The sequence below is a fragment of the Saimiri boliviensis genome, chromosome 12 (assembly GCF_048565385.1).
Source record: "Saimiri boliviensis isolate mSaiBol1 chromosome 12, mSaiBol1.pri, whole genome shotgun sequence".
NCBI lineage: Eukaryota > Metazoa > Chordata > Mammalia > Primates > Cebidae > Saimiri > Saimiri boliviensis.
Window position 1 is genome coordinate 117,219,692 of NC_133460.1, and position 22,544 is coordinate 117,242,235.

Genomic DNA, 22,544 nt, shown 5'->3' on the forward strand with positions numbered 1-22,544 from the left:
TGGCCCAGAACAAATTCGAAAAACATAAATAACAATATTGGAGGAATTACATTACCTGACTTCAAGACACTGTAAAACTATAGTATGATATTGTGGTATTGGTGAAAGTGTAGAACTACAGGCTGGGTGTGGTGGCTCATGCCTGTAATTCCAGCACTTTGGGAGGCCAAGGCAGGCAGATCATGAGGTCAGGAGTTGGAGACCAGCCTGGACAACATGGCGAAACCCCGTTTCTATTAAAAACACAAAAATTAGCTGGGCATGGTGGCGCATGCCCATAATCCCAGCTACTCAGGAGGCTAAGGCAGAAGAATCACTTGAATTTGGGAGGTGGAGGTTGCAGGAAACCAAAATTGTGCCACTGTACTCCAGCCTGGGAGACAGAGCAAGACTCCATCTCAAAACAAAACAAAAGTATAGACCTATAGATCAACAGAACATAGAGTCCAGAAGTAGATTCACACATATTGGGTAAATTATTACATTTTTACAAGGTTGTCAGAGTAATCCATGGGAAAATGTCTTTTTTTTTTTTTTTTTTTTCTGAGACAGAGTCTTGCTCTGTCACCCAGGCTGGAGCTCAGTGCTGCAATCTTGGCTCACTGCAACCTTCACCTCCTGGGTTTAAGTGATTCTCCTGACTCTGCCTCCCCAGTAGCTGGGATTACTGGCGTGTGCCACCACACCCGGCTATAATTTTTGTATTTTTAGTACAGATGAGGTTTCACCACGTTGACCAGGCTGCTTTCAAACTCCTAACCTCAAGTGATCCACCTGACTTGACCTCCCAGAGTGCTAGTATTACAGGCATGAGCCACCATGCCCAGCCAGGAAAATAAGTATTTTCAACAAGTAATACTGGAAAAACTGGATATCCATATTAATATGGTTTGGATCTGTCCCCACCAAATCTCATGTCAAACTGTAATCACCAGTGTTGGAGGTGGGCCTGGTGGGAGGTGACTGGATCATGGGAGTGGATCCTTCGTAAATGGTGTGGCATTCTCTTGGTGCTGTTCTCACAAGATCTGGCTGTTGAAAAGCGTGTGGCACCTCCCCACCTCACCGTCTTGCTCTTGCTCTGGCCATGTGGTATGTGCCTGCTTCCCCTTCGTCTTCCACCACGATTGTAAATTTTCTGAGGCCTCCTCAGAAGCAGAAGCCTCTATGCTTCCCATACAGCCTGCAGAACTGTGAGCCAATTAAACCTCTTCTCTTTTTTAAAAAAAGACTCCATCAAAAAACTACTAGAATGGATAAATAATTGCATTGAGGGAATTGTTTTGTACCTGTTTATGGAGATAGTTACACAAAATATAACATGCTATAATAAATACATATTATAATACATGTAATAGTGTTGTATTTCATAGATCTGTACACCAAAGGAAAAGAAGTCTATTTTACATATGATGATTTTGTAAAATAAAAGAACAAAAAGTAATATGGAGACTTCCATTTAATGATGGTGGATGTGTGTCATTTTTACCATATTCTTCTCTTTTGAAACTAGCAAAGAATAACAATGGAACAACAAAAAAAAGAAAATTCCAAAATTAGTGCAGCAGGGAAATTGCCATGAGTGCCCTCACATCCTGAATCTTAGGTTTGAACAACTTGTCTGCAGCACACGAAGAGAATGCAGAGACCCCAGATATGTCTTCAGAGCCCTCCGGTAGGTCACAGATTTCTCCAAATTCAAGTCAGACCCAACAGTGCATGATTAAAACAGTGAGCAGCCGATGCAAGGAAGTGTCTGAGAAGGTGCTCCCACCGTGGTCGTGAGGACACACGTGTAAGCTCCCGCACTGCTCCAAAGAGGATGAGAGGCATGAAGCAGAGCTGCACAGACCTGAAGGGAGGCAGGGCCACTCCACCCACCCCACCTGCAAGGGCCACTCATCCCAGCCCAGCCTGGATCAGGAGAGGGTTCTGGGAGGTTCCTTGCACAGAAATAACTGCCTCCATGTTTAAGAATTAGAGCAGTCAATGTTGAAGCATTTCCGTTCTTCACAAATTGATCTCTAGATTCAGTGCAGTTCCAGTCTTTTCAGCAGTTTTTGGTAGAAATGGACAAGATGACTTTCAAGTGCAGGTAGAAATGCAAAGGGTCAAGAATATCCCCTTGGAGAGGAACAAAGTTGGAACAGTTACACTATCAGGTATCAAGACTAATTTTTAAAAGGTTCTAAATAAGAGAATGTGGGATTGGTGCAAGAAGGCAGGAATAAACATATGGAGCCACACAAAGTCCTGACTTACACATGTGAAGAAACCTTGACTTACCACTTGTGCATACCTTATGTTATAGCAATTTCACTTTTAGATATATAAACAATAGAAATAAGCAACAAGGCAGGAACTGAAATGCTCACGATAGCATTATTTGCAATAGCAGAAAAGTAAAAAAAAATATCATTTGGGGTATATGCTATACTCATGAAGTGTAATAATATATAGCAGTGAAAAAGAATGAAATACTTCTACAAGTAACAAATGTGTGAATCACATAAACATGAAGTCGAGTAAAAAAGAATTAAGACACAAATACTGCATACTGTGTGATTCAATGAATGTTACATAAAGTCTAAAAGTTGCCAGGACTATTCTGTGATGTTAAAAGTTAGGATAAACTCCCCTAGGACTGGGGGAGGAGTTGGTGACAGAAAGTGATGTTTTTCTGAGGGTGGGTGATGTTTATTTCTACTCTGAAAGCCCATCAGCATGGCCATCATGTTGTGATAACCCATCAGGCTATACACTTAGCATGCATTTCCTTATGCATTTGGTAGTATTGAGATTACAACAGCTGCAATATTTATAGTTAAATGTACTAAACAGGACACAAAGAGGTAGTAGACAATTATAAAAGGCATAATTTATGAAGATAATGTAACAGCCACAAATCTGTATATACCAAACAACATGAAACTAAATTTTTGAACTCAGGTCTACTAGAAAAAAAAAAAAAAAAGAATTAGACAGAAATTCTATGTCAGTGGTAACCTTCAAAACACAATTTCAGAATTGGACAAATTCAGTGCAAAAAGCACATACAGAAAAAACTGAATAATGTAATCATTAAACTTGCTTTTTAAACATAAGATAGATATTTTGTTTCTGTGTTCATGTCCCAATTACAAAAATCAATGTTGTACTTGAGAACAAAGTAAATCTTACCAAATTATAAAAAGTAAACACTGTGCAGTCCACATTCTTTGATCATAAGCCAACAAAGTTAGAAGTAGTTAAAAGGTAACTCCCCCAATCCTCATTAACTAGAGATTGAAATCAAGTTACTAAAAAAATAAGAACTTTTGAAACTGATATACACGGGTGATGTCCTCATACCCACTATCAGAAGTGCCTTATTGCCAGCTTTTACATTTTGCTGTTCATCAACATTTAACAATGAACAGCAAAATGTTTTGCAGATCAGTCTAACTCTTGCAACATATTATCATTCGATTTCATTCAAGGTTATGCGCTGGCATGGACTTGAGGAGTCTGGGCTTTGTAGGAGTTGTTTCTGGGCATATATTAACCTGCAAAATGTATGACACAGAAGATTGTCCTTGTAAATAGAATTTTAAGTTAAAAAAATACAGACTATGAAGTGTTAGAACTCTATTTCCTAGGCTATGTTATACAACTAACGTATTTTCTGCATATGAAACTTCCAAACCAGATAGATATATTAAAAGCACCACAACTTCCACATCTTTTAAATTGGGTAGCGGGAATAAATTGGGTAACAAGAATCCCACAACTTTGTTCTTTTTCAGAATCATTTTGACTGTTCTAGTTCCTTTGTCTTTCCATGTAAATTTTAGAATTATTTGATCAATATTTGATTGCTGAGATACTGATTGGAATAGCATTGCATTTATAGATAAAACTGGAGACAACTGATATATTAACAAGAATCTTTTCCAACATATGAACGTGACATACCCTACATATATTTTATTAAATTAATATCTAAGCCAAAGGTCCAATGGAAACTACCCAAAGAAAGGCCAGGGGCAAGATAATAAAGGCAGAAATCATGAAATACAAAATAATGAGAAAATGGAAAGGAACACAACCAATTATTGCTCTTTGAAAAAGATTAATGAAGTAAATAAACTGCTTCTGAGAACAAATAAACAATGTTTGGGATGAAAAAGGAATATAATGTAAATACAACAATTATTGTAAAGATAAGGCAATACTAAAACAAATTTATGTCAATAAATTTGAAAGCTTACAAGAAATCACAAATTCCTAGGAAAAATATAGTTTTTACAATTAATTCAAGAAGTATAAAGCCTGACCACTATACTGCTCTTAAATACATTGAATTATTAATTCTAAATGTTTTCACAAATAAAATACCATATGGCTTCAAAAGTGAGTTCTTCTAAACCTATTAGATCATTTCAATCTTACATAAACTATTCGAAAGTATCTAATATGAATAAAGATCATCAAATCATTCTATGGAGCCTGGACAATTTTGATACTCAAAGCCCAGATAGACAGAAGAGAAAACTATGGGCCAGCCTCATACTGAGCATAGATGCAGAAATTCAAAACAACCTGTGAGCAAACCACAGGCAGCGGCCAGCGAGCCCTTCCTCTGGGTGCAAATCTGTCCATACATTAAAAAGACAAAGCATCAAGACCAAATTGTGTTTATTCCAGGGTCCCAACAGTGGTTCAACATTAGAGAATATATAAATTTATTCACCACTTTAACAAATTAAAGGGGAAAATCATTCGATCATTTCAAAAGAAGCATTTAGTACAATTCAATATCAATCATTAACTTAAAAATTCTTAGTAGACTAGAAATAAAAGCGACTTTTCTTAAACTCATAAAGGATACCTATCAAAACCCTGCAACAAACATCATTCACAAAGGGGCAATGGCTAGTGAGCATCCTCTTAGAGAACTTCTGAGATATTTCCTATTAAAATAAAAATCAAGGCAACTATGCACTGAGGATCTATTTGTTCAATTATACAAGAAAAAGAAATCACAGGAATAAGGTTTGAAAGACGTAAAACAAAACTCTCATTGGTCACAGAAGATAGGATGGCCTACTGAGAAACCACAAAAGAATCCGCACAGAAATTACTGGAAATAAGAGAGTTTAGCAAGGAGGCTGCCTGTAGGATCAATAGACAAAAGTCATTTGTATTGCTGTATGCTAGCAGTAAACAGTTGGAAAATGTAATTCATCAAGAACTCTGCTTAAAAAACTCAAAGTTACTTAAGAGTAAATCTAATGTGTCCGATTTATATGCAGAAAATTATTTAATTTATTGAAAACATTTAAAAATGGCCTGAATAAATGGAAACAGATTTCCATGTCATGGAAAGAAAAAATAGGTATTTGAAAGATATTTAATTCACAGAGTTTATGTGATTCCAATCAAAATCCCAAAAGACTTCTTGAGGAAATTTAACTGAGTCTTAAAATTTGTATGGAAGAACAAAGACCCAATGCACTCTCGAAATAAGAAATGGTGGTGAGACTTGCACTATTTGATATCAATACTACTACAAAGCTATAATAATTAAAATGCTGTGGCATTGGACCAGGGAGAGACAGGCCTCTGATGCATCCCCTGTGTAAGAACTTTGTCTTCTGCTCGAAGAAGAATTGGGGATCAGAGACGGGATCCCAGAACAATTCATACCTATCTGGGAAAACAAACTTCCTTAGTCCTTACTATGCAAAAAATAAATTCTACTTATATTTAGGGCATAAATGTGAACAGTAAAATCTTATAGGTCAGGCGTGGTGGCTCACTTCTGCAATTTGGGAGGCTGAGGCAGGTGGATCATGAGGTCAGGAGTTCAAGACCATCCTGGCCAAGATGGTGAAACCTCATCTCTACTAAAAATACAAACAACAACAACAACAAAAATTATCCAGGCATGGTGGCAGGAGGCTGTAATCCCAGCTACTTGGGAGGCTGAGGCAGGAGAATCATTTGAACCCGTGCAGCAGAGGCTTTAGTGAGCGGAGACTGAGCCACTGCACTCCAGCCTGGGTGACAGAGTGAGACGCCATCTCAAAAAACAAACGAAAAACCACTTCATAAATAAATAGTTATCTTTCTAATCTTTCTGGCTAATAAAGTTTTATTTTATTTTATTTTGAGACATGGTGTTACTCCAACACCCAGGCTGGAAGAAGGGATTTTTTTTTTTTTTTTTTTTAACTCAAAAAGCACTAATTCAAAAATGAAAGACTGATAACTTGAGAACATCTGTTCATAAAAAACAAGGCCATAGATAGTGTAGAAAAGTAACCTAAAGAGCGGGAAAAGTTACTGCAACACATAGAATGGAGTAAGGATAAGAATAAAGCATTCCTACAAACAAACCCCAAGGGAAGAGGAGAGCAATATACTTAAAATACACGAGTAGGCATTTCAGAGAAGAGTATGTGTAATTCTGACAAGAGAAAGTTTAATTTATAATCAGGGACTGCAAAACGGGACCACAATTAAATACCATTTTATATCCACCAGATGGGAAAATAGTAAGAAAATGTTTAGTACCTGCAGTTGAGAATAACAGGACCACCTGGACACACTGCAAGCAGGTACGTGGTCAAATACTCGGAGAACAGTCCGGTTCCACGTATCTTAGGTTGCCCAGGTACACACCTGGCCTGCAGGTATTCTTACACAGTGCTCCAGGAAGCACGTGTAAAAATGTCCCTAGTTTGCAATAGCAAAACCTTGGGAATAATCTGACAGGACAGTGGTTAAGCAAAGTGCGACATATTCATAGCTGCGAAGTCACAACGTCGATGAACTTTGTGCAGCAACATCTCACAACGTGGTAATGATGAACGACGAGCAAAAAATTCAAGCCTCAGGGAATATGAATGTTATGAAATCTCCTTTAAAAATACAAAAATAAGAAAATTAAATGATATAAAAAACAAAATCGGCTGGGCGCTGTGGCTCAGGCCTGTCATCCCAGCACTTTGGGAGGCCGAGGCGGGCGGATCACCTGAGGTCAGGAGTTCGAGACCAGCCTGACCGGCATGGAAAAACCCCGTCTGTACTAAAAATACAGAAAACTAGCCGGGCGTGGTGGCGCGTGCCTGAAATCCCAGCTACTCGGGAGGCTGAGGCAGGAGAATTGCCTGAACCCAGGAGGCGGAGGTTGCGGCGAGCCGAGATCGCGCCATTGCACTCCAGCCTCGGCAAAGAGAGAGAAACTCCGTCTCAAAAAAAAAATAAATAAATAAAATAAAAAATAAAGGAAAGGAAAGACAATCACAGGGAACATTCAAAGCAAAATTCAGGTCAGCGGCCGCCCGCAGCGGGAGGCGGCTGGACGTGAGCGCTTCTGTGGCCGCGCCGTGAATGCGCGTTGTCTGGGGCTGGGGGCCGGTGGTGTTCCCGTCACCGCACGTGCTTCCCCAGGTCTCGAACGCGCGCTCGGGGCGTCCGGGCGGCGCCTCCCCGCGGCCTCTCTCCGGCGCCCCCTGGTGGGCGGGCCCGGGCCGGCGGGGTCCCCGGACCTCAGGGAGCCGCAGCCCGCGGACCCGGGAGGGCGCCTCGCCGGCCAGGCGCGGGGCGGAGGCTCGGTTCGCGCGCCAGCCGGGCCCGCCCTTCGGCCGCGGCGAGCCTGTGTTCTCCGCCCCCGCGTGACCTCAAGTGTTTGCCTTGGACAAGGCGCTTGTTGTCCACGCAGCGCGGCCCTGACCTTTCGATTCCTGCCTCGCACGCGTCTGCTCAGGGGTCCGGACGCTTCGGACCACACAGAACGAGAGGAAGCTCCGGAAGAGCGCCCCCAAACCGGCCGTTCGGGGCCTGTCTGCGCCCCGCCGTCCTCCCCGCGCTGCTTATCCGCAGCCTGTGGGGGCCCAGAAAAGCCACGTTCTTCTGCCTCTTGCTCAGCTCCGTGGTCCAAGGGTCCGCGCTGCGGTGCCTCCCGCGCGCTGCCGAGGTCTCGCCTGCGTCCTGCTGGCGCGCGTGCAGCGAGGGGGGCGGCGCCGCTGTCGCTCCGAAAACATTTTGCCACGTGACCTGCCACTGAAGAGAACTTGGCCACGGAGGGAGGTCAAGTGGCCCAGGGAGGTCGCATTCCAGGTCTGCCCCTCGTGGGGCTCACCCTCTCCCCAAAAAATTGGGTCCTGAAGGCGGAAGCTTTTGTGTGTCCAGGAGCAGGAATCCAAGGAAGACAATGACGTAGAAGTAACAGGCAAAGGGACTGGTACAACATGGATTTGAAAGCGAATAATCTCTCAATAGGCTGTAAATATGAATGCCCGCGATAAAAATTAATTCATAAAATAGAAAGTATATTTGAACAAATTTAAAACTAATATTCTAAAACCAAAATTCCCGAGACTTGAGGTAGATTGTATATTGCAAGAGAAGTAGAGAAGAAAAGTGTGCTAAAAGTCTCTTCTTGTTCAGATCAGAAGACATTGACAAATTCTTCAAGTGAATAAAAAAACTGTAAGTCTATATGTACTTTCAGATTCAAGGGTAATCACTGGTAGAATGACAACAGGACATCAAGATTCCAAATCATCAAACGAAAAAAAGAACACACAAAATATGATCATTTTAAACATAGGGAAAGGAAACACACACACAAACACATATGCAGGCACACACCTGTACACACCTGCACACACCTGCACACACATGCACACACATGCACACACATGCACGCCTGTACACACATGCACACACATGCACGCCTGTACACACATGCCCACACATGCACGCCTGCACACACATGCCCACACATGCACGCCTGCACACACATGCCCACACATGCACACCTGCACACACATGCCCACACATGCACACCTGTACACACATGCCCACACATGCACACCTGCACACACATGCTCACGCATGCATCATGACTGCCAAATTTAGTGATCATGATAAATACGACTGTTTAATTCTCCTATTAAAAGGAAAAGCTTTCTGTTTATGTCAAACCTATAGAATGTTTACAGGACACCTATCAAGAACAAAATGGCATTAAGATACTTTAAAGACTATGATGAACAAAGATAGACCAGGGAAATACTACAGAAAGCAAACACACGTAGCAACAATTATCAGAGGGGACGAAAGGATGTTTACATAACAGTAAAAGGTACAATTAGAAGATTAATTGCCAATTTTTAACATATATTGAAAATAACTGAGTAGATTTTTAAAATAAAGAATAATTTAATAAAACATGGTTATAGTAGAAGGAATCAAAGCACCTTACCTAGAAATGATAAGATTATATACATTTCTTTCTAAAGGCAACTTTTAAATTAAAAATAATTGATGGGGAAATGTTTTAGATGTTTTAAAATGTTTTTTTTAGAAAACATTGTCTAAATTCCAAAGGCTATACAGGAAAAGTCTGAAAATTTTAACTGTATAAAAATCTAATTTTCTACATGGGAAATCAAACATGAGACTGGGAGTAACTTCCAAACCATAAAACATAAAAACAACTACTATTTATTTGATAGACAAAGAGTCCTTAAAATCTGAGAGGAAATATGTAAAATGCCAATATGAAAAGAGAAGGAATTGTTTCATTAAAAAAATCAAATAATCAATAGATGAAAGATGCTTTCCTTCTTTTTTAACCAGAGAAATGCAAAGTGAAGTAATGACATATGAATTTTCAGTTATCAGGGGCTGACAGTATCCAGTGTTGGAAAAGATACGTAGCAATTGGCATTCCCATACTACTGTGGGCAGGGGGGTTAAAGTGTTTCAACCTTTTGAGGAAGCAATTTTATATATCTGTTAACATCTTAGGTCCACATATCCAGTGATCTAACCATCCCACTCCCACAAAACAGACGTACAGAGATACATGCATGTCTGAACGAAAATGTGTCCATAGGGTACCATTGTGGCACCTTTTGTAACATAAATAATTTGGGAAACCATTTGAATTTTTTGTCAACTCAAAATAGACAAATTGTGAACTATTCATCAAATGTAGTATGTGCTGTATGTTTATATAAATTGTTTTAAAGTTTGGAAGAATACACAGAATACTTTTAACCAGAGTATAGTACATGCTATTATTAGTAATCAAATCCCATTCCTGATTCCCTTAACCTTTTAACACATTCAGGTAAAGTCTTTCCACTTTCCAGCCTCTCTTGCACATAGGAGTAGTGACATTCTAGCCAATAATTTAAAAATCTCAGATTTTCTGAAAGTTTCTTGGAAAGCTCTTATTTTCTTGACGAATACAATAGACAAGAGAAGCACTTCCAGAATGGCAGGATAAGCAGCTCTGAAAATCTGTTTCTCCAGAATGGCAATGTGAACACCAACAGAATTGTTGAAAAAATGTGAATGGAGCCTTAGAGACCTGTGGGACATAATCAAGAGTATCTACACAGGCACAGTGGGAATCTCCGAAAGAGAGAAAAAAAGGGGGACAAAAATACTATTTGAAGAAATCATGGCTAAAAATTCCCCAAATTTGATGAAAAAGATCCATCTACATATCCAAAACCTTAACCAACTCAGGATAAATGAAAGGAGAGCCACACTCGCACACACCATAGTCAATCAAAGGGAAAGAGGGGGTCCTGGAAGCAGCAATAGTGAGATGAGGTGTTAGGTAAATCAGCCCTCGAGAAAATAACAGCCCCTGTTCACCAGAAGCCACGGGGCCAGCATCAGCGAGATGACGGAGTCAGGGCACTGAAGGAAAACAGTGCCAACCAAGAATTCTGTATCCGGAAAATACGCTTCCAAAAAGAATGAAGTATTACAGGTCTTTTAGAATTTGTCTAGCACATTTTCTGATACCCTCCCCCATTGATTAATTAATTAAAGTTTAAAATATATCTTAGCCTTTTGGCTAAGATCAAATGTCAAAAAGAACGGGAAAAATAAGACATTCTCAGATAAAACTGAGAGAATTTGTAAGCCTGTCATAAGAAATACTAAAGGAAGTCTCTTGGGCCAAAATAAAAGAATACTAATAAGTCAAATCCACATTATATACAGAATTAAAGTAAGCGCAAAAGAAGTATTTTAGTAGGTATAAAATAAAAACTACAAATAATAAAAAGAGAATTAGCAGAGGATTTTTCCTTCTTAATGGGGTTTAAAATATGGAAGCTGCTTTTGTAGGGTAAATTTGGGACTCTCAGTTTTCACTTCATCCACTTCTGTGTTGTTTGCATTTGTTAAAAGCAGATATTTTACTTTCCTGATCAAAATTAGCTTTCTATTCTTCATAAACAATTATTCAATTCCAATAAATCTTCTCTATATTGCTTTACTAGTGAGTTCTATCAAAATTTCAAAGTGCAGACAATTCCCCTACAATATAAAGTATCCCCAGGCACACAGAAGATGGGAGTTTTGCAATGGTTTCTAGAATAGTGCAATTTTTATGCAAGAACCTAATATAACACAAAAGCTATAGCCCAATTTTATTTGCAGGTATAGATATAAAGTTACCAAAAATACTATTAACAAGTTGAATCCTTACAGTGTTAAAAGAGTATCACTCCATGAAAGAGTTGGTTGTGATGTGGAACTATGAAGTACTTTTATGATTCAATATAAAAGTATATGGTACTTTTATGGTACATTGTGAGAGTGTTTTTATCTAGCCTCACACTAGCAAGTCTAAGGAGAAAAATTATGGAATTGTCTCAATCAGAAAGACATTTCGTTAACCCAACTCTCATCCCTGATAAACACTGTTAGTTAGCTAGAGAAAGAAGAAAATTGTCCCAATACAATTACCTCTTTGCCACACCCAGCCAACAGCAGATGTGATGAAAGCCTGAAGGGCTCCCTGCCACAGGCATGGGCACGGGCACAGGCGCTCTGTCTTCCTGATTGTTGAACCTTGTCCTGGAAGGTCCTGCCAATGGGATAGATGCAAAACAAATAAAAGCCCTGACTTCTGAAAAGAAGTACACAGAAATGTCATTATTTTCAAACAAGATATGTTCCTGTATTTAAAATCTGATGTTGGTTGGGCATCTAACAATATTATGGCCAGAGGACTCAGACCATAGCTGCATCCCTGTGAGGTGCAGACAGTCCAGGGCACGTGAGTCCTGCCCAGGATGTCCACACTCAGGTAAGCTGCACAGACAATGCTACAATTTTCTACAGCAAGAATATGTAACTTTTTTTTTTTTAATAATCAGAGATTAATTTTCTTTTCCTTTTTTTTTTTCTTCCATGGAATTTTCCAGTTAACCTGACAAAGCGGAATAGAATTCAGATGCTGAATTTTCCTTCTGGCCCCATTCATGTAGCAGGTGGTGATTTAGGTACTCCTGGGGGATGCTTTCGGGTCTGGAAGCAGGAAAGAGGGAGCAGGCCAGCAGACCCTGCCGCACTGGGGTCTGAAGCCAGGAGGCTGAGAGAATGCTCGGATCAAGACCAGCCAGACCTCCAGCCCCCAACCCTGCTCTCCCTAGAGAGAGAACACGCCGCTTCTGTATATGCTGAACTCGGAGCTCTGGAGACAGGGAGGGTGGAGGTGAGGCTGGGAGACGGGGTTTCAGTGGGTCTCTTCCCCCTTCCTGGTTTCAGAACATCCACCCCAGTGGGACATCAGAGGGGTGTCTGAGTGTTTGACTTCCAGACAAACCTCCTCATCAGACATCAGCAGGCTGCTGCAGCAGGAGGGTGGTCAGCCTGTGGTTGGTGTTGCATTACATAAACCCTACTCCAAACAAATTCATGGCAATGTGGCTGGAGTTCCCCTTTGTCCAACCAGTGCCGAAGGTCAGGACAGTCTCTCACCCCACATTCACCCCCAGCCCAGGGACACAGGCTGGCGACCTGTCCCTGGATGTGTTTACCGGCACAGCACCAGGTTCCAGCAACCAGGGTGCTGACACGGCCCAGCTCCAACCTCACCAGGTCACTGGATGGAACCTCTGAAGGCCACCACTGAGGGAATCAGCCTTTGAAATGATGGCCAACAGCAGGTAATAATAAACTAATAATTTGGGCTAGACGAGAAGGAAGATGGCATTGGTTGGTGGGTCACCCTCCTTCTCAAAACACAGTATAAAAAGCCCTGCGTTTCTACAGGATTGCCCTCCCAGGCTGGCAGCCGGCCCCCAGCGGCACCATGTCTGCCCTCGGCATCACTGTGGCCCTGCTGGTGTGGGCGGCCATTCTCCTGCTGGTGTCCATCTGGAGGCAGGTGCACAGCGGCTGGAATCTGCCCCCAGGCCCTTTCCCACTTCCCATCGTCGGGAATCTCTTCCAATTGGAATTGAAGAATATTCCCAAGTCCTTCACCCAGGTAAGAGAAATATTGTTGATTTTAGGGAGAGTAACTCAGAAACTGGATCTGGTATGTGTGCATTCAACTCATTTGCAGACAAACTGTGGTTGTTCAATACCAGCCTGTTAAGAATTAACTGAATTGATAGCATCCTGGAGTGACACTCAAAACGTGTCGCCCAGCTGGAGCCCTGAGCCCTCATGGCAGGCCCTGGAGCCCCCCGTCCCCCCCGCGCCTCTGCCTCGTCTCGGGGCTGATGCTGGGGAGGCCGGCGAGGCCGGGCTGCTGCGACGCCAGGGTAACCGCGCTCACAGCCCGATGCGCACCGGCTGGGCGTCAGCCCGCGTTTGCCAAAGCACGAGCTGAAACGTGAAGTGTTGGGCCAGTGCGTGTGGCACCAATATCTGCCGCCTACGACGGCCGTGAACACTGAATGAGCTAACAAACCTAAAAATTAAATGAGCTGATAACGCCGCCAGCACAGAGCAGGCGCTGGGTGTTCGCGCGTTGGAATGTGCGCTCCGCGGGGCGCCGGCTGGCGGCGGGTCCCGAACCTTGACTCTGGAAGCGAGCGACGGGGTGGCTGGTGGGCGCACCTTAGGGAAGGGACTTGAGGACCCAGAGACCGCGGAGTTGACCGAGTCCAGGCGGGTGCGGAGCGGAGCGGCTGGGGCCCCGTGGGCGGCTGGGTGCGCAGATGCGCGGGTCCCGCGCGCCCCGCAGACGCAGCAGCCCGGTGTGGGGAAGGTAACCCCACGTTGGGCTGGACAAAGGCTGCCTTTCCCCACGCGCCCCCCGGGTCTCTGGAGCAACGGCATTAGCCGCGCCGCGGGCCTCACCTGCAGCCTGGGTCTCCGCAGCTGGCCGAGCGCTTCGGGCCGGTGTTCACGCTGTACCTGGGCGCGCGGCGCGTGGTGGTGATGCACGGCTACAAGGCCGTGAGGGAGGCGCTGCTGGACTACAAGAGCGAGTTCTCGGGCCGAGGCGAAATCCCCGCGTTCCAGGCGCACAAGGACAGGGGTGAGTCCGCGTCCCTGGCACGGGGCGAGGGGCGCACAACTCGCCCCGGGACAGTTACGGGCGCCAGCCACGTCGGCGCGGGCCGAATGCTAAAGTCACGGTAATATGACAGTAATGGCATCCGAAGGATGATTCGGGCGATGGCCCCGCGCGCTGCCTGCTGCACGAGGTGGCCCTCTAGGCCACCCACCGGCGAGTTTACAGGGATCCGCGGCGGGGCTGCTTCTGAGCCGGGGGCGCCTCCCCCACCCCGCCGTCCCGCCTCCCGGCCCGCAGCCTCCTTCGGGGAGCGCGTCCCCTCCTCTTCCACGGCCTGGGCACAGGCGGCTTCTGCCACCGCGGTCCCCTCACCCACGCGGAGGCGTCAGAAGCTGCGGACACTGCTCGCTTCAGGGCTTTGCTCAGCTGCAGCTGGTGACCTCCAGAGAGGGGGCCTCTGATGTCCCGCTGGGGCATGTTCTGAAGACCGCGAAGGGGGAAGAGACCCACTGAAAGCCCGTCTCCCAGCCTCACCTCCACCCTCCCTGTCTCCAGAGCTCCGAGTTCAGCATATACAGAAAGCGGCGTGTCCCCTCTCTAGGGAGAGCAGGGTTGGGGGCTGGAGGTCTGGCTGGTCTTGATCCGAGCATTCTCCCAGCCTCCTGGCTTCAGACCCCAGCACGGCGGGGTCTGCTGCCTGCTCCCTCTTTCCTGCTTCCAGACCCGGCCTGCTGCTTCTTCCTCCTCCCTCCCTCCCTGCCCTGCAGAGGCTTTCAAAGTAGATTAGAAATAAACAGTGTCGCACAAGGAAGCCTCTAGTTCTTTGAGTCAACTTTGATGAGGAGGCTCCAGAAAGCCTTTGCCATGCTGTGTGGAATTTTAAATCTGAGAGCTGGTGTCCTCGCCCTGTTTGTCCAGTCTACATTTCTAGGTTATATTGTGTCACAATCAGTGTCATTTGCTTTTGCTTCTCCTGCATTGTGGGGTTTTACTTCTCTGGGGTTGCCAAAAACAAAATTGACCATCTCAGTCCTTGTCGCTAACACAGGAAAAGCATTACTGGGGGGAGGGCCCGGTTCCGCGGTTGAGGAGCTAGTTCTGGGTCCCGGAGCCCTTATCTGCCACCCACAGATCCAAGGCAGAGTCCGAGGCAGCAGGGTGGGCTCGGAGCGTGCATCTCGGCAGCTCGAGCTCAAGCGGACGTTGCTGCCTCTGCCTGGGGGCTCTAAAGTTTCATTTTTATATGACCCACAGGGCCCAGACTGGAGGATAATTAGCAGAGCCCTGGGCATGGGCGGCACCTGGCCCTTGAGGGACGATGATGAAAATATTCCTTATTAGCATAACACTGAGCACAGGCTGTGTGACAGTGTGCCAGAGGAACTGCACACATCCTTTCAGAAAAAGTCCATAACACAGAGAAAGCGCCGTTCCCAACCTAGATTTTTAACTTGTTGAACAGCTGTCTAAATGGGTCATCTCGGCTATCCTCCACTCAACATGACCACGTCCGCCCCTCCACCACCACCACCACCACCATCACCACCCCTCTCCCCACCTCCTCAGTCTTGTTAGTCCTTCCTCCTACTATTCAGGATGAAATGAAACCCTCTGTCCAGACTCATTTCATCTGCTCCCCACCCCTCTCAGGCCGGCCAACCTTGCTTCTGGAACAGGTGAGCACGGGTTCCCAAGGCACTTTCTAAGCACCCTGCAGGCGCCTCCCAGGAGTGGTCAGTGGTCAGTGGTTAATCAGCTAATGAAGCTGCATAAGATATGACCCTTGTTTACTGCAGAATGCCCAGAGCTGGCAGGATGTCTGAAATGCAGGAGGTACCCGAAATGTATTTACTGAGGCAATGATGATGGACAAGAGGAACCCAGAAAGCAAGGCAGAGAGGGCCCCTGAGGTGGAAGGGGGTCCCCTGAGGTGGAAGGGGGGCCCCTGAGGTGGAAGGGGGGCCCCTGAGGTGGAAGGGGGGCCCCTGAGGTGGAAGCGGGGTGTGGCTGGGAGTCTGTAGAGGAAGAGGGATAATTTCAAGGTTCCTGTCTGGGAGAAAATAAACAGGTTTATAGTTAGCTGAGAGAAAGATGGGAATGTGTCAACATTCTTAAAGAATAAAAAGTTTAGATGTGTTGATGCCAAATGTGCTCCTACTCCCAGGAGGATCCAGACAGGGCAGGGCCAGGCCTTGACAGCTCAGAAGGGACAGGTTTCCCAGCTCTGATGCTTTGCACAGTCAGGGGCTTGTGTGACCTGCCAGAATTTAGTGAAGAAACTTGCTGTGGAGCCGGAGAGCTGCAAGTTGAGGCGTGTGTGATGTGAGGGTTAAAAACCTGTGAGAACAGAATAGCTGGCTTTTCAAGAATTTTGTTGGTAGACAGGAAAGACGTGGGAGGTGTTTTTGGAGTGGCCATATGTGGTTTTATTTAACATGGGGAAGACTCGGCAGAAAGGAAAAAGGAAGAAGGTGAGTTGGCAGCATGAATAAGAGCACCCAGGAGAGGGTAAATGTGATCAAAAACCACAGTGCAGACTGCGGGGACCCCAGAAAGGCTTCCCCCAAAACCTGACCAGCAAGTGGCCTGTGCTGGCAGCTCCCATGCCCCCTCTGTCACTTCTTTACACACCTGCAAACCTGCTCTGCTCTCCAAGGCCCTCTCTATTCCGTTTCTCCCCCGAATGGGCCTTCGGAATAACCCTCTGCTGGCCCCTCTGCCTTAGGAATCATTTTCAATAATGGGCCCACCTGGAAGGACATCCGGCGGTTTTCCCTGACCACCCTCCGGAACTACGGGATGGGCAAACAAGGCAACGAGAATCGGATCCAGAGGGAGGCCCACTTCCTGGTGGAAGCGCTCAGGAAGACCCAGGGTGTGTATCTGCTGCCCAGCAGGGGCCGTCCTCATGCAGGCCAGGGGTACGGGGAGCCCCGGCCGGGACCCCTAGACCACATCTGAACTACAGGGACCTACGGACTAGGAGAGGGTCTCATGAGTCCCCAGACACTGTGTTTACAACTCTGGTTTCCAGCCACACAGTTCAGGGAGCAGGTGTAGCCATTAAGCACGTGACTCATATCCTAAATACTGTCACAAAGTGAAGAAGACCCAAACAGATTCAGACATTCGCTATCTTTTGTAGATTACCAGTTTTCAGGGTGCCTTCTCACAGGCCTGGGTGAGCCCCAGAAGGTGACTGAGTGGGCGGAGAAGCCCCCGTGTCTCCTTGCGCCCATCCCCTGACGGCCTGTCTGCCTGTTTTCCAGGCCAGCCTTTCGACCCCACCTTCCTCGTCGGCTGCGCACCCTGCAACGTCATAGCTGACATCCTCTTCCGCACGCGTTTCGAGTACGATGATGAGAAGTTTCTGAGGTTGATGCATTTGTTTAATGAGAACTTCTACCTGCTCAGTACTCCCTGGCTCCAGGTGAAGCCATGTTCCTTTTTCATCAATCATCAATTGTACACTTTACATTAGAAAAAGAAGGAAAATTCAGGTTATATGTGATAGGACTGCAAAAGCCAGAGAACATAGCTTCAAGGAGAGCCCAAATATTCTTCCCAAAGACATATCTGGGGTCCTATGCACCCTTTGCTAACCTTAGAATACGTATCGACCTCTGTGTGCACATTTGCACCACAGAATGTGCACTGCTGAGGAGAATGGTGCCCAAGAAGGACACTGTTGACCCAAAATATTCCAAATAAACAATTATTTCAGCCACAAATTCAGGTTTGGAGAAAGTTGTTGGTCCAACATACACAATTATGTTGCATCCGGAAAAAAATAGTAAAATATTTTTCTCTCCCTAGCTTTACAATAATTTTTCCAGCTATCTACACTACTTGCCTGGAAGCCATAGAAAAGTCATAAGAAATGTGGCTGAAATAAAAGAGTATGTGTCTGAAAGGGTGAAGGAGCACCATCAATCTCTGGACCCCAACTGCCCCCGGGACCTCACTGACTGCCTGCTGGTGGAAATGGAAAAGGTAGGCTCAGCCCTTGCAAGAGGCGGGCTCTCCGGGGCGGGCAGGGAGCGTGCATTTTGGATCTGCAGTGTGACCTGAACTTGCTGGAGTGCATGGCTCCGGCCGCAGCACGCTGTCAGTTTCACACACACACCCTTCGCTTCAGCATAACCATTGGCACCAGTCAGCTGCCTTGCTGCCAAGCTGGCCTAGCAGCTCGAGGTGGCGTGGGTGGGCCCCTTAGCCCCTTCCAGGCCCTGCTGCCCAACCCTTTCTAGTCCGCAGACTTTGAGAGTTGCGTCTTGTCTGAGGAGAAGCCCCCAGCATTCCTTGTGGGCAGGTATTCCCCATCTGTGCACAGCTTCAGGACTTCCGGGCCTCCCCAGCTTCATTCACCTGCAGCCCTCAGGATCCCCTGCCCCCTGCCCAGCATGGTAAAGTTCCTTGTCCCCTTGTCTTGTCCTTTTGTGGCTCAAGAACATGTGGATCCACACTGGTTTCCCGGGGCTGCCTGAGCATGTCCTCCACAGTTTGGCCTCTCACAGCAGCAGACACTAGCTCTGCAGCAGGAGGGTTTGCAGGAGCCCTTCAGCTCCTGCCTGAGCTGTGACCAAGGTCAGGGACATCTCACCTCTCCCAGGATGGCCTGTGTGCTACTGAGGGAAGCAGAGCCCCATCCTGCCTTCAGCAGATTTCCTGAGGCCTCAGTTTCCCTGGCTGTGAGGTGGAGATGACCCTGACTCTCACAGCTCCAAGTCACAGTTCCACTGGGGGGATCTCTTGGACACTGTCTCCTTTGTCCCTGTGGACCTGGGAGGTGGCTGGTTCTGTGCTGAAGGGAGACAAGCAGCTCCTTCTCCTCCTGCCTATCTCTGGCATCACAGGAAAAGCCCAGTGCAGAACCCTTGTACACAATGGACGGTATCACTGTGACCGTGGCTGACCTGTTCTTTGCGGGGACAGAGACCACCAGCACCACTCTGAGATATGGGCTCCTGATTCTCATGAAATACCCTGAGATCGAAGGTAGGCAGGTGACCGGCGGGACACGGACAGGTCCGGGGTGGATGGTTGGATGAATGGGTGGGTGGATAGGAGAGTGGATGGCTAGATGGGGGGATGGGTGGGTGGATGGATGGATGGATGGATGGGAGGGTGGGTGGTGGGTGGATGGATGGAGGGGTGGATGGATGTGTAGGCAAGTAGATGGATAAAAGGGTGATTGACTAGATGGGTGGATGTCCAATTGGCCAGGAGCCAATTCCTTAAATTTGTCCCATTCATGTCTTGGCAGAGAAGCTCCATGAAGAAATTGACAGGGTGATTGGGCCAAGCCGAGTCCCCGCCGTCAAGGACAGGCTGGAGATGCCGTACATGGACGCTGTGGTGCATGAGATTCAGCGGTTCATCAACCTCGTGCCCTCCAACCTGCCCCATGAAGCAACCCGAGACACCATTTTCAGAGGATACGTCATCCCCAAGGTCAAGCATGAGCCTGGAGCACACAGCATGAACACCGGCCTATCCGCTCATTGCCTTCCTGCCAGGGAGCAGGATGGGGGCCCAAAGACCCTTCCCTTTGGCAGGGGGCACTGAATGGAGGAGCTGGGCCCCACTCCCACCCTGTGGAGTGCCGCTTTCGCTGCATTGCTCACATCCATCTGGTGACCAGACAGGTGGAGGAAGTCTGCAAAAGTGCCTCCGGGGACAGTCCCTGGGACTCATGAACTCTGATGCCAGGAGCAAACAGTCACAACCAGCCCTGGAGTCAATCTTGTGATCTTATCTTCGTTTAGACCTGACCCCTGACCGCCTTCTGTGTAGTCCTTCCCTGAGCGACTCCCTCAGCTGGAAATATGCTACCGTGTATCACATAACACCCACAGCAGCATTCTTCACCGGGGGCTTCCAGATGAAAGCCCACATTTTGTTCATGTGACTCACTGAGACAATCTTTGTTTCTTCTAGGGCACAGTCATAATTCCAAGTCTGGACTCCGTTTTGTATGACAACCAAGAATTTTCTGATCCAGAAAAGTTTAAGCCAGAACACTTCCTGAATGAAAATGGGAAGTTCAAGTACAGTGACTATTTCAAGCCATTTTCCACAGGTGAGAAAGTCCAGAGGCAGCACATTCCCTTGAGGAGCAGCTCACAGGCCTCACCTCCACTGCACGTGTGCTCTGCCCTCATCCCAGGCCTGCACTGACACCCCTGTGCCCTGTGTCTATTGACAATGACACCCACATGTGCTCTTCCCTAGTCAGAGAACGTCCATAACATCTTCCAGCAGCAATCCTGGGAATGAAGTGTCGTGGGTGGATTTTTTTTCCCAAAGACTAGACGTTTTACACTATTCATTGCTAAATTCTGTTTCTATTTTAACAAGACTTAGTGAAAAGTTCTCAAAACCGTATTACCCAATTCTTCCTAATTTTAAACCAGAGCTGCTAAACAGAATCTAACATTTGGTTACCTAGAATCATCACAGGAAGCATCAAAGCCTTCCTGGGGTGTGACTCAGTGACTCTTTGAGGCACTTGTCCGCCTTCCCAGGGCCTCATCTCAGGGATTGCTGTGAACGAAGATCACACAACCAACTCTATACTTTTAACCCCCCAGTGCTGGAGCCCCAGCTTCTAACAGGGCACTACTTCCCTCCTGTAGGCATCACTGGTGAACCCTGGGGGTGCCTTCTTTACTGGGCAGAGAAGGTCTTCCCAACCTAACATAGGTTTTTGCAGTTGAGCTCTGGATGACTGAGGTTGTATGAAGCCTGGTCCCTGGATAAGTCAATGTCACTGGTATTCTTCCACTCGAGCACATTTTGCGCTGCTTTTGATGGGCCGAGGGGGTGGGCCCTGCCTTGTGATGCCGTTTGCCCACAGCCTCCCCTCCCGCTTCTGCCAACCCCACTGCTAACAGTGTCGTGTCTCTGAAACTCCCTCAGCGTCTCATCAGTACCATTGTTACTTCCAGGAAAACGGGTGTGTGCTGGAGAAGGCCTGGCTCGCATGGAGCTGTTTCTGCTGTTGTCTGCCATTTTGCAGCACTTTAATCTGAAGTCTCTCGTGGACCCAGAGGTCATCGACCTCAGCCCCGTAACGATTGGGTTTGGCCGCATTCCCCCGCATTACAAACTCTGTGCCCTTCCTCGCTCGTGGGTGTAAGGAGGACACACTCATTCCTGAGCCCCCCGCTTTCAAGCAAGTTTTCAAATTGTTTGAGGTCAGGATTCCTCAACCCCATTCCTTTCTTTGCATATGAATATTTGAAAATAAACATTTTCCTGGAATATAAACAAATCATCACATGATTATTTTATCTGTACATTAAATCATGGAATATCTTATTTGTTGAAGTGATTCTTACAGAGAGAGGTTTTTGTTTGCTTGTTTTTCTGAGATGGAGTTTCGCTCTTATTGCCCAGGCCAGATGCAGTGGCTAGATCTTGGCTCACTGCAATCTCCGTCTCCTGGGTTCAAGTGATTCTACTGCCTCAGCCTCCCGAGTAGCTGGAATTATAGGCGCATGCCACCACGCTCAGCTAATTTTTTGTATTTTTAGTAGAGATGGGGTTTCACCATGTTGGTCAGGCTGGTCTGGAACCCCTGACCTCAGGTGATCCACCCTCCTCGGCCTCCCAAAGTGCCAGGATTACAGGCATGAGCCAATGTGCCTGGCCACAGAGAGGTTTTGAATATAACTTTCATATTATTGAGAAGCTCTTACCTCTAGGATCACATCACTTCAGTGCCAGCAACATACTGAGGTGGGGCATTTGTATTAGTCGGTTTTCTCTGAAGGGGCAGAACCAATAGGACAGATGTGTACATGCAGGGAGTTTATTAGGAGAATCGACTCACACAACAGGCTGTCTGCAAGCTGAGGAGTGGACAAGCCAGTTCGAGTACCCTAACCTCAAAAGTCGGGAAGCCGACAGTGTAGCCTTCAGTCTGTGGCCGAAGGTCCGAGAGTGGTGTAAGCCCAAGAGTCTGAAAGCTGAAGAACTCGGAGTCTGATGTTTGAGGGCAGGAAGCATCCAGCGTGGGAGAAAGACAAGCCTGGAAGACTCGGCACGTCTGCTCTTCCAGCTCCTCCTGCCTGCTTTATTCTGGCCCCACTGGCGGCTGATTAGGTGATACCTGCCCAGATTGAGAGTGGGTCTGTCTCTCCCCATCCATTGACCCAAGTGTTAATCTCCTTTGGCCACACCCCCACAGATACACCCAGGAATAACACTTTGCATCCTTCAAGTCGATCAAGCTGACAGTATTAGCCATCACAGAATTGTG

General features: G+C 46.5%; 1 protein-coding gene, 1 long non-coding RNA gene and 1 pseudogene across 3 annotated transcripts; 2 read left to right on the forward strand and 1 right to left on the reverse strand.

Moving 5' to 3' along the window:
- Positions 1-386: 386 nt before the first annotated feature.
- On the reverse strand, positions 387-14,206 carry LOC141580674 (uncharacterized). Its single transcript, XR_012512987.1, has 3 exons — positions 14,119-14,206; positions 11,770-11,890; positions 387-2,124 (listed from the first exon to the last, which is right to left on the reverse strand). It is a non-coding gene; the product is annotated as an uncharacterized LOC141580674 (long non-coding RNA).
- Positions 10,773-10,808, forward strand: LOC120362570 (U7 small nuclear RNA; annotated as a pseudogene).
- Positions 11,980-21,554, forward strand: CYP2E1 (cytochrome P450 family 2 subfamily E member 1). 2 transcript variants are annotated; one of them, XM_074383159.1, is made up of 13 exons: positions 11,980-12,112; positions 12,231-12,520; positions 12,804-12,974; positions 13,081-13,297; positions 14,140-14,299; positions 17,004-17,153; positions 17,548-17,708; positions 18,095-18,271; positions 18,529-18,684; positions 19,135-19,276; positions 19,545-19,732; positions 20,219-20,360; positions 21,229-21,554. In XM_074383159.1, the coding sequence occupies exons 3-13, from the start codon at positions 12,958-12,960 to the stop codon at positions 21,417-21,419; spliced, it is 1,701 nt and encodes a 566-aa protein (XP_074239260.1). In that variant the 5' UTR covers positions 11,980-12,112; positions 12,231-12,520; positions 12,804-12,957; the 3' UTR covers positions 21,420-21,554. The 2 variants fall into 2 exon arrangements, with proteins under 2 accessions (XP_074239260.1, XP_039321228.2); XM_039465294.2 differs by lacking the exon at positions 18,529-18,684 and having other exon boundaries at positions 11,985-12,112.
- The last annotated feature ends 990 nt before the right edge of the window (positions 21,555-22,544 follow it).

Coding starts and splice junctions, on each gene's coding strand:
- CYP2E1 (XM_074383159.1), top strand. Junction 17,154..17,547: donor AGCGCTCAGGAAGACCCAGG/GTGTGTATCTGC, acceptor CCTGTTTTCCAG/GCCAGCCTTTCGACCCCACC. Junction 19,733..20,218: donor GAGGATACGTCATCCCCAAG/GTCAAGCATGAG, acceptor TGTTTCTTCTAG/GGCACAGTCATAATTCCAAG.